At 35.6% G+C, this 12,440-nt stretch overlaps 2 protein-coding genes across 4 annotated transcripts; both read left to right on the top strand.

Moving 5' to 3' along the window:
- The first annotated feature begins 106 nt into the window (after positions 1–106).
- On the top strand, positions 107–2,016 carry LOC129939988 (uncharacterized). 3 transcript variants are annotated; one of them, XM_056048202.1, is made up of 2 exons: positions 107–445; positions 716–2,016. In XM_056048202.1, the coding sequence occupies exon 2, from the start codon at positions 1,016–1,018 to the stop codon at positions 1,964–1,966; it is 951 nt and encodes a 316-aa protein (XP_055904177.1). In that variant the 5' UTR covers positions 107–445; positions 716–1,015; the 3' UTR covers positions 1,967–2,016. The 3 variants fall into 3 exon arrangements, with proteins under 3 accessions (XP_055904177.1, XP_055904178.1, XP_055904179.1); XM_056048203.1 differs by having other exon boundaries at positions 107–453; XM_056048204.1 differs by having other exon boundaries at positions 107–468.
- A 2,899-nt stretch (positions 2,017–4,915) lies between these two features.
- LOC129941499 (glycosylphosphatidylinositol anchor attachment 1 protein) lies at positions 4,916–7,261 on the top strand. Its single transcript, XM_056050168.1, has 5 exons — positions 4,916–5,208; positions 5,276–5,626; positions 5,681–5,872; positions 5,930–7,029; positions 7,109–7,261. Exons 1-5 carry the CDS (start codon positions 5,031–5,033, stop codon positions 7,235–7,237), a joined length of 1,950 nt encoding a protein of 649 aa, XP_055906143.1. The 5' UTR covers positions 4,916–5,030; the 3' UTR covers positions 7,238–7,261.
- Positions 7,262–12,440: the final 5,179 nt, after the last annotated feature.

The raw sequence follows: 12,440 nt of genomic DNA, 5'->3' as shown, positions 1-12,440 counted from the left end.
CAAGTTCTTCAGTAATTTTATTGAAATTTCGATATCGGTGACTAAAATGCAGTTTTCTTTACTTTTTTATCATTGAAAATGATTATAGGGTCAGTATATACGAAAATCGGTAACGAAATTGGGAACGAAATTGGGTAACAAAAAATGAAACATTTGATGGTTGTGTAGAGTGAGTGTGTATCGTTTCGTTGTTTAAGGGGGGGAGGGATTTGGGTAGAGTGAGTGTGTATCGTCATCGTTTAAGCGTTTGAATAATTTTATCGTCAGTATTAATAAGAGCGTCAAGATGGAAGGAGGTGAGAAAACGAGCTCAACCGAACGCGTGCGATGCATCGCAAAAGAAAGAAAATTTTAAATTCTGAGTCATCTAAAATAAAACAGCCTCTTAGTGGTGCAGAGCGTAAAAGGCTATGTTTGGAAAAACAAAGGGTTGATGGCGCGATGGGTTGGTTGGTCAATTATATGAATGTGAATTTTTTTTTGCTTCATTTAAATAGTATATGTAATGTATGCGATCGGTTTTGGTGGTCAAATAAAACTATTACGGTTAGCGGTCCTCAAAAACTTATAAATTTTATTTCTACTTTAGTAGAAAAAGTAGAAGAAACATATGTATTATGTAGAAATTGTTATACCGCCTGTTTAAATGATAAAATTCCAATAATGAGCAAATATAATGGTTTTTTTTATCCTGAAATACCATCTTTTTTACCAGATCTCGACGCGTTAACGGAGCGGTTGGTTTCGCCAAGATTGCCATTTCTTACGACTAGACAACTTCGATGGTTTCCGGGTGCAAAAAAACTAGTGCCGATGCTATGTTCTATAAGAAAGTAATGAAGCAAATTCAGTTCGCTTCGGACAGTTCAAGTGTGCAGATTTATTGTATTAACAAAATTTATAAAAATATATTATTGTATTAACCAAATTTATAAAAATATAATATTGTATTAACAAAATTTATAAGAATATATTATTGTATTAACGAAATTTATAAGAATATATAAGAGTAAGAATGGCGTCGACATCTAAAAACATTGCTTTATCTGCTAGTAGCGACGACGAAGATTATGATGTATCCATTGATACTGAAAATTTGTATCTACTTCAGCCAAAGGATGGTGAATTAGAAAACGAGGTTGTGGAGAAATGTATATCAGAGGTGAAGGAAAGTGAAGGAATTATAACAAAGGAGTTGGAATATGTTGCCTTTAAACGGAAGTTTCATCCGAATGTTATCAACCGGTTCAATTATACTCAGTATAATTATAAAAATCCCATAAAGTTTGCTGTAATTGGAAACTCATATGGCGTATGCGTGAGTAATTTGGAGGATTTTTCTACAAAAACTGTCATGGAAAGTTTGAATTCGTTAGAAGCGAAACATCGTGTGTCGGTATTGATGCCCACTGCTTGGCATGCGGAAACCAAAAAATTGATGACCAGCGTTATTGAAGGTTTCATAACCGATTTGCGGAAACTTTCAACAAAATCAAAGGATTTGGAGAACAATTTAAAAAAACATAATATAAAGTTTAGTGATATGCCTGATATATTGAACAAATTAAAAACTAGATATATCACTGGTTCCAGTATACGACAAGGAAAAACATCACCCGGTGTATTTGGCGTACGCCTATTCACATCACAAACACCACCAGCAAAAATTTTGTCACCGGTTCTTGAGCTTAAGGGGGACAGTATAGTTGAAAGCAAGTGGGAAAAATTGTCTACTCCAAATTATATGTATTCGGTTATAATCGTCAAATTTACTGGGTTTAAGATAACAAAATCTGGGTTATCTTTAGATCTAGCTGTCGATTGTTTGCTGTACAAGAAAATGCAACGCTCACATGAGAAACCTGAGTCATCATATTTACGAGCAAGCGTTGTCGTTAAAAGGAGAGCAACTGAAAGCGATGATGACAGCAGTGACGAACACTGCCATCAAATTAAAAAAATATAAATTCTAATTTATACAAAAAAATTGAGAAAAAAAAATAAAAATATATTTAAAAATAAAAAATAAAAAAAATAAATTTTGTGTTAATTTTTTTTTGTCAAAAATGAAAAAAAAAGGTTTGTATAGCGTAATATATCGCAAGGTCATTTTCAATGATTACGTCGTTTGCGAATTTGCAAAGACTGTTAATTTTTTTTAATTAGTTTCAAACTCTGCAGATGATCAAACTAAGAGTTGTTATAAGACTTAAAGTTGGGAGTCAAGTTGAGGATATTAATTTTTTAATAATCAAGACAGTTTAAGAGCTTGGGCAGAAAAACATGATTGAAATCTGTTCATTAGTTCTTCAGAAAACTTACAAACGAAACAGCGATTCTGTGAGGGGTACACTTCTGGAGCAATACAAAAATATTGTTTTATATTTAAGGGAACCAAGTTTAAAACAACATTTTAGAGACAATTAAACAAAAGTCTATGGAATTGATTTTGAGAAAACAATAATCTTCAATTTTTGACAAACAAATTTGTATGCGGACTATTGTTATTTTTAGTCGGAAAAACGCCTAATGCGCAAATCGAAAAAACACCTAACGTGAATTGGCTAAAAACCTTAATTTTCAAGTTTGAACTCAATTGACCCAATGGTTTGGGCTGTAGGTGCAAGAACAGACAGATGGATAGGTGGAATCGGGAGATACGATCTCTACCATCGTGATGTTATGTTTGATTAACATCTCGAGCTCGACATTTTTTACGATTGCAATACTTGCCATATACATAGTTGCTATACATCGCAAGTAAAAAATCCTCAAGTCGATTTATCAACTTCGAGTAAAGTAAATATCTCAAAGGACATGCTATAGCTAAAATTTTTTTTTAGTTTTGAGAGTTAAAAGCGATGAAGAAAATTAAATTTGATATGTTTGGTGAGCCAATGAGTTGTACATTTTATTTTACTAAAAAAAACTAAGGAAACTTTGGGGGAGCTGAGTGGCAACAAAACAAACATCGAGAATAAAATCCCGGTGACTATTTACCTCACTGGCGGTTGTTTTATGATCCTCCAGAGTTTCAAACGCTCTTTGTTAAGCGAAGAACCAGAATTCACTATGGCTACTGGCGCGACGAGGAACATTTGCTCATAGTTCGTAATAACGTTTCCAAGGAGGAGAATAAGTACGAAAGTAAATCTCTGGTAAAGGCAATGTCGGAATCGTTCTTTCAGTAAATAAAACCACAACAGTGGGCTATTGTCATTTGATGGACAGCGATGCCAACATCTAGAAGATCCTCAGTCCTTTGGACAAGCCAGGCGAGTCCTCAAAAGAAGAAAGCAAAGAGATAGTCATGGAGAAATTGCAGATCATCATACCAGCTTCAGTGATCGCTCTGGATAAGTGTGATTTTGGTACGAATCCGGAACTAGGAATTGACATTTTTTGCTCCGGCCATAAGGACCTGCATGAAGTCGTTCAGAATCTTCTTAACTCCGCCTATAAGTTGCTCGGACAGCCACAATATATGGGGATTCTGAAGGGACATTTGGCCATCAGAAGCAATATTCATAAGCTCAGTATTTTGGATTGAATTTGTTGTGAAAGAAGGAGAAAATGTTTTAAATAAAATTAATTTTTCTTGTTGCTTCATGTCGGTGAGCCCATTCCACCCGTCCCCCGAACTTCAGTTGAAGCTCTTCGTCGCGACGAGCTAGTATTACGTTAAAATCAATATGAATAAGTTAGAATTCATTTTATTTTCACAAATAGTTTGAAAAGAACAAAACTTTTTACTCACAATTTTTTTCATCAATACATAATTTGACAGCCGGTGGTAAATAAATTTAAATGTAAAATGAAAACGTGTTAATGTTCGGTGTAAACGATTTTCGGGTTTTCAAAAACTTTTTGCCAAAAACCCTGTTTTGGGTTTGGTGTGAAAAGGCTATAACCAATACGGCAAAATCTTTTTCAATGAACAACTGACTTTTTTTCATATTTTGAAACAAAATTATTTTACTGAAACCATTCCATTTTGTTTTTATTTCAATGTATCGACCCTAATTTCAATGAACCTTTCACAAAACTGGAATCAAGAGTTTCAATGGGTTAGGTGACAAAAGGGACTCTATTGCAGTCAAATGAATTCTTTAAACGCAAACAATTTAAGACCAAGGCAGCTGGGTGATTTATCTGATGTCATTAGTTTTAGGGATAGAATTTAACTTGACTATATTATACTTCCAGAAATTAACAACATTATAATTTACAAAAAAAAATTCATATGGTGCGTTTTATTCTGTAACTAAAAAATCTGTTTTCTTTACCAATATGACAAGTTCAGCTTTCACTTGAAAGAACATGATCAGCTGATATTTTGACATAAGTAGACTTGTCTTCTTTGCAAGGCATATTTTTCTTTTGAATAACTTTCTAGTAAACTTTCCATTAAATTTGCCTCGATTTTCAGTGCAGCTGTTCAATTGTCTTACCTACAGCTACAAGTCCCTTATTTCGTCTGAACCTGTCCAATGATGAAAACCAATGACATCTACAACTAGCCTTTGAGAATAAAGCCTGGGTTATGGTTCTTACAAAATTCTGGCACGTCTTTTTCTATGCTCCAACTTCAGTTAAATTTTTAAATCGTTTGGCAAATGACTTTATTTTATTGAACCCCACTAGTAGAGAGCAGAGCCAATTAAGTCAAGTTGAAATAATTCAAAAATCATTGAGTCATTTTGAGAAATTACATTTTTAAATGGTTGATGGCAAGTTTTCTGATATTTATTGCTTTCAATAAATTCGCCCTTATATATTCCAAAAATCCACACAATTTTGCTGATAAACGGCTCAAGTGTAAGCAATGCCTTAAAATAAAAATATCCCTTTATTGTAGAAGGCATTAAAAACCAAGTATTCTCTCTTTGACATACAAATATCACACCCCATTTAACACTAGCGGTATAAACAAAGTTAAAGTTCATCATAATTTTTTCTTACAAAACTCAAAGAAAGAAAATTTGTTCAAAGGCGAGAAGATTTATTTATTTACTCGAAAATAAAAGAAAATGGGTCTTCTCACGAATCCATCTCTTAACCAGAGGAGCAAATTCGGTCGCACCTTAATAAGACACAATAGGAAAATATGTTTTGTTCTCTACTTAGCCGGCCTAGTGTGGTTCGTCTGCTTGGGTCATCCAGATTTTAATCATTCGACTTATTTATCAGAAAACGCCTTATCGCCAGGTTTGTAACCACCATTAGAATTACAATCATAACGAAGCAATTAATGTTGAACAAACAAAATTTTAAGGTTTGGTCTATTCTGAGTTGAAACCTGATTCGGGAAGATTAGCGCAGACTTTGTTGGAAGAGTTGAAAAGGGAACGAGAAGATCATCGGTCTAATATGCCTTATGCTTGGATTCAAGCTAAAATGAAGCAAATCGGTTTGGAGACCCATGTTCATAACTTCACATTAAATTATCCGTTTGGGGGAGGGAAGGTCTTTCAAGGGAAGAACGTCTATGGGATACTTCGTGCTCCTCGAATCGGTTCAACTGAAGGGATTGTCTTTTCAGCACCATACCGCCCTCCGAACTCCGTTCACGCTGACATAACTCCCAGTGTTCCACTTCTCTTGGCCTTCGCAGACTTTGCTAGGAGTAAGTTTTGAAAAAACTCAACCCATTTTTGATGCTAATGCATAATCTTTTCAGGAAAGAACTACTGGGCAAAGGATTTGATATTTTTGGTTACCGAACAAGAACAGTTGGGTGTTCACGCGTGGCTCGAGGCTTACTACGGTGGAGGCATGGGCGATAAATCAGTGTTGAACAGTGGCAATCTCCCTGCCAGAGCTGGAGCTCTCCAAGCAGCCTTAAATTTAGAAATTCAGGACTTCGATGCAGGTACATGACATCATTTATCCTAAAGGTTTGCCAATCTGTATGTTTTTCTCCTCATAGAATACATCGATGTCAAAATAGAAGGCCTTAACGGTCAACTACCAAACCTGGATATGTTCAATCTCGTGCAGCGGTTAACTGTTCGCGAGGGAATATCATCGGGCTACAAACAAATTCCAAGAAAGAAGCGCAAGGCATCCCAGACCACCGTTAAGGAAAACCTCAAGAATATCCTCGCAATGATTTCCAGTCAGGCGAATGGTGTTCCAACTGGAAATCACGGGCTCTTCCATCGGCATCGCATTGAATCACTCACACTTGAAGCCGTAAAAGGAAGTTCCACTAGCAACACGAACAGTAGGAATATTGCTGCTGCAGTTGTTCTCTTGAAAACCGTCGAGGGAATCTCGAGGAGTTTGAACAACCTTCTCGAGCGATTCCATCAGAGTTACTTCTTCTACATTCTCGTCCAAAATGACCGATTCATCTCGATCGGAGACTTTATGCCATGTCTGGCTCTGATGGCTGGTCCTCTGTACATCAAAGCTTTCCTTCTCTGGCTGAATCTGAACAGTGCCGAAGATGATGACACCGATGATTCGGAGAAGAAGCAAAAGTCTAAGGAGCATGAAAAAGAATTGCCATACATAAAAGTCTTGATATTTATGGGTATAGTGGCGTTGCTTGGAATTGTGGCCAACCTGCTGCCACTCAACAAATCTCTGGGCAATTTCTTTGCCGAGAATGACATCTCCACTCCCATTGGTGTGACTTTCTTCCTTTCGTTTGTCACAGTTCTGGGCTTCTTTATGCCATTTTTCATCCACTTGGACCAGGCTGGTTTGGAATTGCTGCACGTTGGGTCGCTTTTAGCGATGGGATCGGCGCTTCTTGTAATTGGATTGCTCAATTTTGCTTTAGGGTTTTTCATTGCTGTAGCAAGCTGTCCTCTGGCTATTCTCATCAATACGAAACATGGAAATTCTGCCAAGCTCTTCACTACTCTCTACACATTCCTGCTCAATCCTCTGTTTGTTATCTATTTGCAAGTTTTGATTCTCACCATGTCAGCATTCCCAGAACTCTCATTAAGCAATGTGTGCTTCAAGGCTTTAAATGCATCAATGGATGCCATAACTTATGGATTAGTTGATTCTATTGTGAGTGTTTTTTGCAACTTTTGTTCTACTGAAGTTAAATGTCCTGATATTTTTTAAATGAAAAATTGTTTTCTTTTAGATTTATGGAAATTGGCTGTTTACAACATTGACAAGTGTTTGTTTCCCCATTTGGATTCTGCTTTGGTCTCTGAACCTTGTTTCCGATGATCTAAGTCATTCCAAGTCTAAAAAACTCAAAATGAACTAATTTATTTTTGTATTACAAACTTTATTTTTTTTTGTAATTATGTATTTATTTAAAATTGAGTATAAATAAAAGAAAAGTAAACACAACAAAAATATTTGTAAAGTAAAAGATGTGAAACCGACCGAGTCACAAGTAACCTCTCTCGAAGTTCTCGGCCGCCAACACAATGTATCGAAAACCAGTGGCAACATTGCCAAGATGCAATCAGAGAAGCCGCCTCTGAAGTGCTGGGTTTCAACCAACCACCAATAAGGAATCACTGGTTTGATGAAGAATGTCAGAAGGCATATAAAAGGACGAGAGCTGCTCATGAGCTCTATGAGCAGAAGAGGCGAGAGGAACGCCGACTTCTCAGAAGGCAAAAGAGAGGGCATGAGAAGCGTGCGGTCGAAGATGTTGAGAGGTTTAAAAGCAGGAATGAAGTTCGAAAGATTTATGAACAGGTGAAACGAAATTCACAGGTACATAAACAAACATCATAATGGAATCGCAGTCAATGCTGAGAATATGGGAGGACCACTTCCGATGAATGAAACCTCAGTATTGTTTGCCTGATTCTAAAAAAAGGATACCCCCTAAATTGCACCAATTATAGAGGAATCACTTAACTACTTAACATCGCTAACAAAATCTTCTCCGCTGTAATATGTGAACGTTTAAAGCTCATCGTCAACAACCTGATAGGTCCTTATCATTGCGGTTTTAGACCAGGAAAGTACACAAGCGATCAAATATTCACATTACGGCAGATCCTGGAAAAAACCCAAGAACACCAAATCGATACCCGCCATCTTTTATGACTATGACTGAAGAATTCACGGTGCTACTAAAATTTTTAGACGCGTTTTTACTCACCGCTTAATGTTCTGTAAAGGAGTCTGACTAAATTTAAATAACATAATATGTAGCTTAACCTTACATCTACAAATTTCAAACGAAATCTGAAAAAATTGCAAAAAATGAGATAACTTAGAAAAAACTATTTTGGCACACTCACTGCTGTGTAAAAATATTTTGTACAAAGGAGTATAAGTTGGAATAAACATATTCTCCTAGAGGGTTTTTAATTGCCCCGATCTTATGCCAAAACTCCTAAAAAATTGACTGCTCTTTTCATGAATTTTGAATTCTAAAAGCTTCTTCAATTACTAGATCATTATAATTTGGAGTTTGAATACTCCAAGTGCCTCAAAACCTATCGTTAATATCAAACCTTGAAATAATTTGGCTGCATCATTATTGTAAGACCATACTATAAAAACTTTAAATAAATTAAGTTTGTGCAATTAAGATTTTCTAAGATGTCCGAAATTTTTGAAACAAGGTTTGGTGACTTTTCTTCAAACTTTGCCTTCACAAAGTAATGCTGCAGAACTACCCACGGGTCAACCATTCGGAAAGCCACCATCTAGAGCTGAGTTTAAAAAGCTTGTGTTCTGGTCCATCAAAAATAGCTTGAAGATTCTTAAAATCCCCTAACCGCTTAGCACTTTATTTTAAAAAATCTGAAACATTTCGACATAGTTGCTCCACATTGTGAGGAAGGGCTGTTGCAGATGCATGATTTATTAAATCGATAGAGTGACTTACACAACTGATGTGGAAAAGATTTGGAATCTCTCTTTTCAAATAGGCTATAATACCATTTTTTTACCAGTCATGGCTGCTGCATTGTCTGATGCAAATCCCATGACATTTTTCAGGGGAATTTTTTTTTCACTTAGGGTTTCCAAGTTTTGCCTGCAAGTGCCCTCTCCCGTGCTGCTTGGTGGTTCGACTAATCGGAAGAAGTAGTCTTCCCATTTTGCTCGTCAAATAGTCGAACCACCATCACCAAACATTTTTCACATGACACGTCCGTGGTTTCGTCGATTATTAAAGTGGAGAAATCCTGCCTCATCTTTTTTGCAATCATTTTGGTGGCCATTCTTCCCACGAAAAATGTTATGTCGCACGCTTTGGTTCTGCCACATGTAACCTTCAAAATTATATTAAAATTAGTATTTAGTAAAGGTAACGTGTACTTATCTAGTAAAGGCCAAGTGAATTTTTATATAAAAATTAACCTCCTTATAATGGGCTCTGCGGTAATTCTTAAAGAAATACGGTATTTAAAAATTTGGAAATTTTGTGTGAATTAATAAAATAACTTATTGTTTCAATGAATTTTTTGAGATGGGGTCAAAAAAGTCGCAAAATTTTTTAAAAAGGGTCTAAATAGACAATTTTTTAAAAGGTCGTATCGTTGTCGCATGAGGCACAAAAAAGGGTCAAAATGCGACTAAAGTCGAAAAGCGGTAACACTGCCAGGGGCTCGTCAAGGAGTAAACTTCTGGCTATTTTCATTTGTATTCCTAAAAGTTTCTTAAAACGAATGGCGGTAGACTAAATGTTTTGAAAATACTTTATTTGGTGTTCCAATAGCGAATACAAAGGGAGGGGATCGAAGGAGTCATGGAAACCCGTGGGAGATTATTTTTTTTAGTTTTCGTATGAATTCAATTGAATTATATAATTTATTTTGTATTAACATTGAATTTGTATTTTTGTGCTTCTCATTTTGTTGCTCGAAGTGCTACTTTTAACTGAGGTCTGGACCAAAAACAATATGAATCGGAAATCCAGCACTAGTTCAATTGCGCTGTACAAATTCTTTAACTTTTAAGCAATGGAAGATCCAGAGAGAGGTCATATGAGCCATAAAACTCGTACAGTTTAGTTGTATAGTCAAATATTTACAAATATTTCTACAAATTTGTTAATAATTTAACGCTATTCACCAAAAAAGTGGTTTGTCTGTCAAAAACAACTAAAATCTTTATAATAATCACAAAGTCCAATTTACGCTTATAAGATCATTTCTGAGAGAAATAGCAAATATTCGGATTTTTAAAAACAAGCCTTGAATTATTATTATTAATTTAATATATTGTTCCGAGAAAACTTTTTATTTTCTTAACACAAGCTTATGGTGCTTGAAGTCAAAATTTGCATTTATTGTGGTAAAGACAGTAGCAAACATCACATTGCCTATGGCACCTTGGTGAATATAGCGAGTGAAAACCATAGCACAGGTGCTGTTAAGACTTGAACATAGTTTATTTTTTAACGAATGGATACCTTTCATAGAAATCATCGTCATCTATCTTTTGACACTTCAATTTTTGTTTTTATATTTTCATATAAAATATTTCGCAACCAAGGCCGTCGAGATGAATTCCGGGCCCGGAACGGAATTAACGGATATAATAATTTTTTGTTTGCAAAGTGAACCGCAAAAAAGTGTTAATCATAAAACCAATCTCACGGGTATAGTCCAGTTTAGTTGAAATGGAGGATGGATAAGAAACTTTATAAAAACAGAAACCGAAATAAATGTTTAAGTTGCCGGGCCATTTATTTTGAATTTAAAAATTCTCTAATTCTTCTATGTTAAATTTACGTTAAATTATTTAATTTAATTCTTATTTAAGAAAAGTTAAACAATTTATAATAACTTTCTTTCAATAGCTCAGAGTTGCCCAATTTTTCATTAAATATTAACAAAAACGTACGCCAATAATAAGCAGGGTCCCAGATCGGCCAGCTGTGACTGATAGATTGGTAGATAACATGCAAAAAGGGCCCGATTGCGAAAGCATGAACGATTTTAAATTTTCGGGCCTCTACAAATAAGTGGGAATAGGTATGTTGATGATGAATATACAGTATCTTAAAACTATTCGGATATACTAACAGCGATTTTTTTTAAAACCAGTACTTACATTTTAATAAGGAATATAAACAGCTTTGTTCCTCAAAAAAGATTGACTATCTTCAAACTACTGCAAAAAACTTAGTGCTCTGTAAGGACTCTAAAACATTTTGGAATAATGTGAGGGAATTAGGAGGGCGTAAACATACTCCTTCAAATTATGATGCTCTCGGATCTGAGGTTTTGGCAGATTACTTTAAAGGATTGTTATCAGCAGATGAGTTTTTGTTATCGTTTAGTTACGCCATGCTAAACAACCATATTCCTGAACTTGATGAACCGATATCCTTGATTGAACTAGAAAGTGTTTTGAAAACAATGAACGGTAGAACAAATTTTTGCGCTTACAAGCATAGCAAGACAACATTTGGAGAAAAAGAAAAAGCTTTACAGCTTCTTCATTGACTTCAAAGCTGCTTTTGATACGGTCAATCGACAAGCATTGATTTACAAACTATCTTCTCTTGGGCTTTCGACAAAATTTTTACTTTTTTATTCTAACTTTCTATGTTCAACGAAAGCCTCAGAATGGGATGGTAACAACTTATCCGAAAGTTTTGAGACAGCGGCAGGAGTTCCCCAAGGATGTATTCTAAGTCCCATTTTGTTTGCACTTCATATTGATGCGGTTTGTGAAATCCTACCGTGAGGTGTAATATTTGGCGAATCTTTGATTAAAGTTTTACTGTATGCAGACGATCTGGTACTTTTGGCGAATAACCCATTTTCTTTACAACTGCAAATCAACAGACTTAAAGAATATTGTGAAACTTGGGGCTTACGGATCTATACTAAACAAACCAAGATTATGATATTTGAATCCAGGCGGTATGCCCGACGTGCTGAAGAATCATGAAACATCAACAAAGAGCGTATTGCAATTGTGACTGAGTTTAAATATCTAGGTGTACTGCTGACCTATAACCTAAATTGGAGCAATCGTGCGAAAGAGAAAACCAGGGAGGCCAAACTAACCCTAAACCAGATGTGGCCTAATTTGTTTAGCAACCAACTTATCGACCTCTCATCAAAGTACAGAGTCTTCAATGCAACAATAACAATAAATACATGCTTATGTTACGGTGTCCAAGCTTTTGGATACGCTCAAATAGAGGAATTTGAGACTTTACAAAGATACTTTTTTAAAAGACTTTTTAAACTGCCTAACGCTACACGTACACCATACATACATACATATCGAATCAGGAATAGCACCGATATATATTCAGAATCTGAAACGGCACTCTGACTATTAAGCTAAGATTATGAAAAGAGAAAATGAGCTTCATAAGACGATCTTGATAAGACTGCTCCCGGCTCCGTACAAATGCTTCTCCCTTCAGAGAATGGAACTCGCTTGCTGCAGGAGTTGATATAGTACTCTCCTTAAGAGAAAATAATATAGAGGAATGGCTAAATATGTTCGCGGTTTTGATAGCTAAAATTGAT

The sequence above is a fragment of the Eupeodes corollae genome, chromosome 1 (genome assembly GCF_945859685.1).
Source record: "Eupeodes corollae chromosome 1, idEupCoro1.1, whole genome shotgun sequence".
Taxonomy (NCBI): domain Eukaryota; kingdom Metazoa; phylum Arthropoda; class Insecta; order Diptera; family Syrphidae; genus Eupeodes; species Eupeodes corollae.
This window is presented reverse-complemented; position numbering and strand designations above follow the sequence as displayed.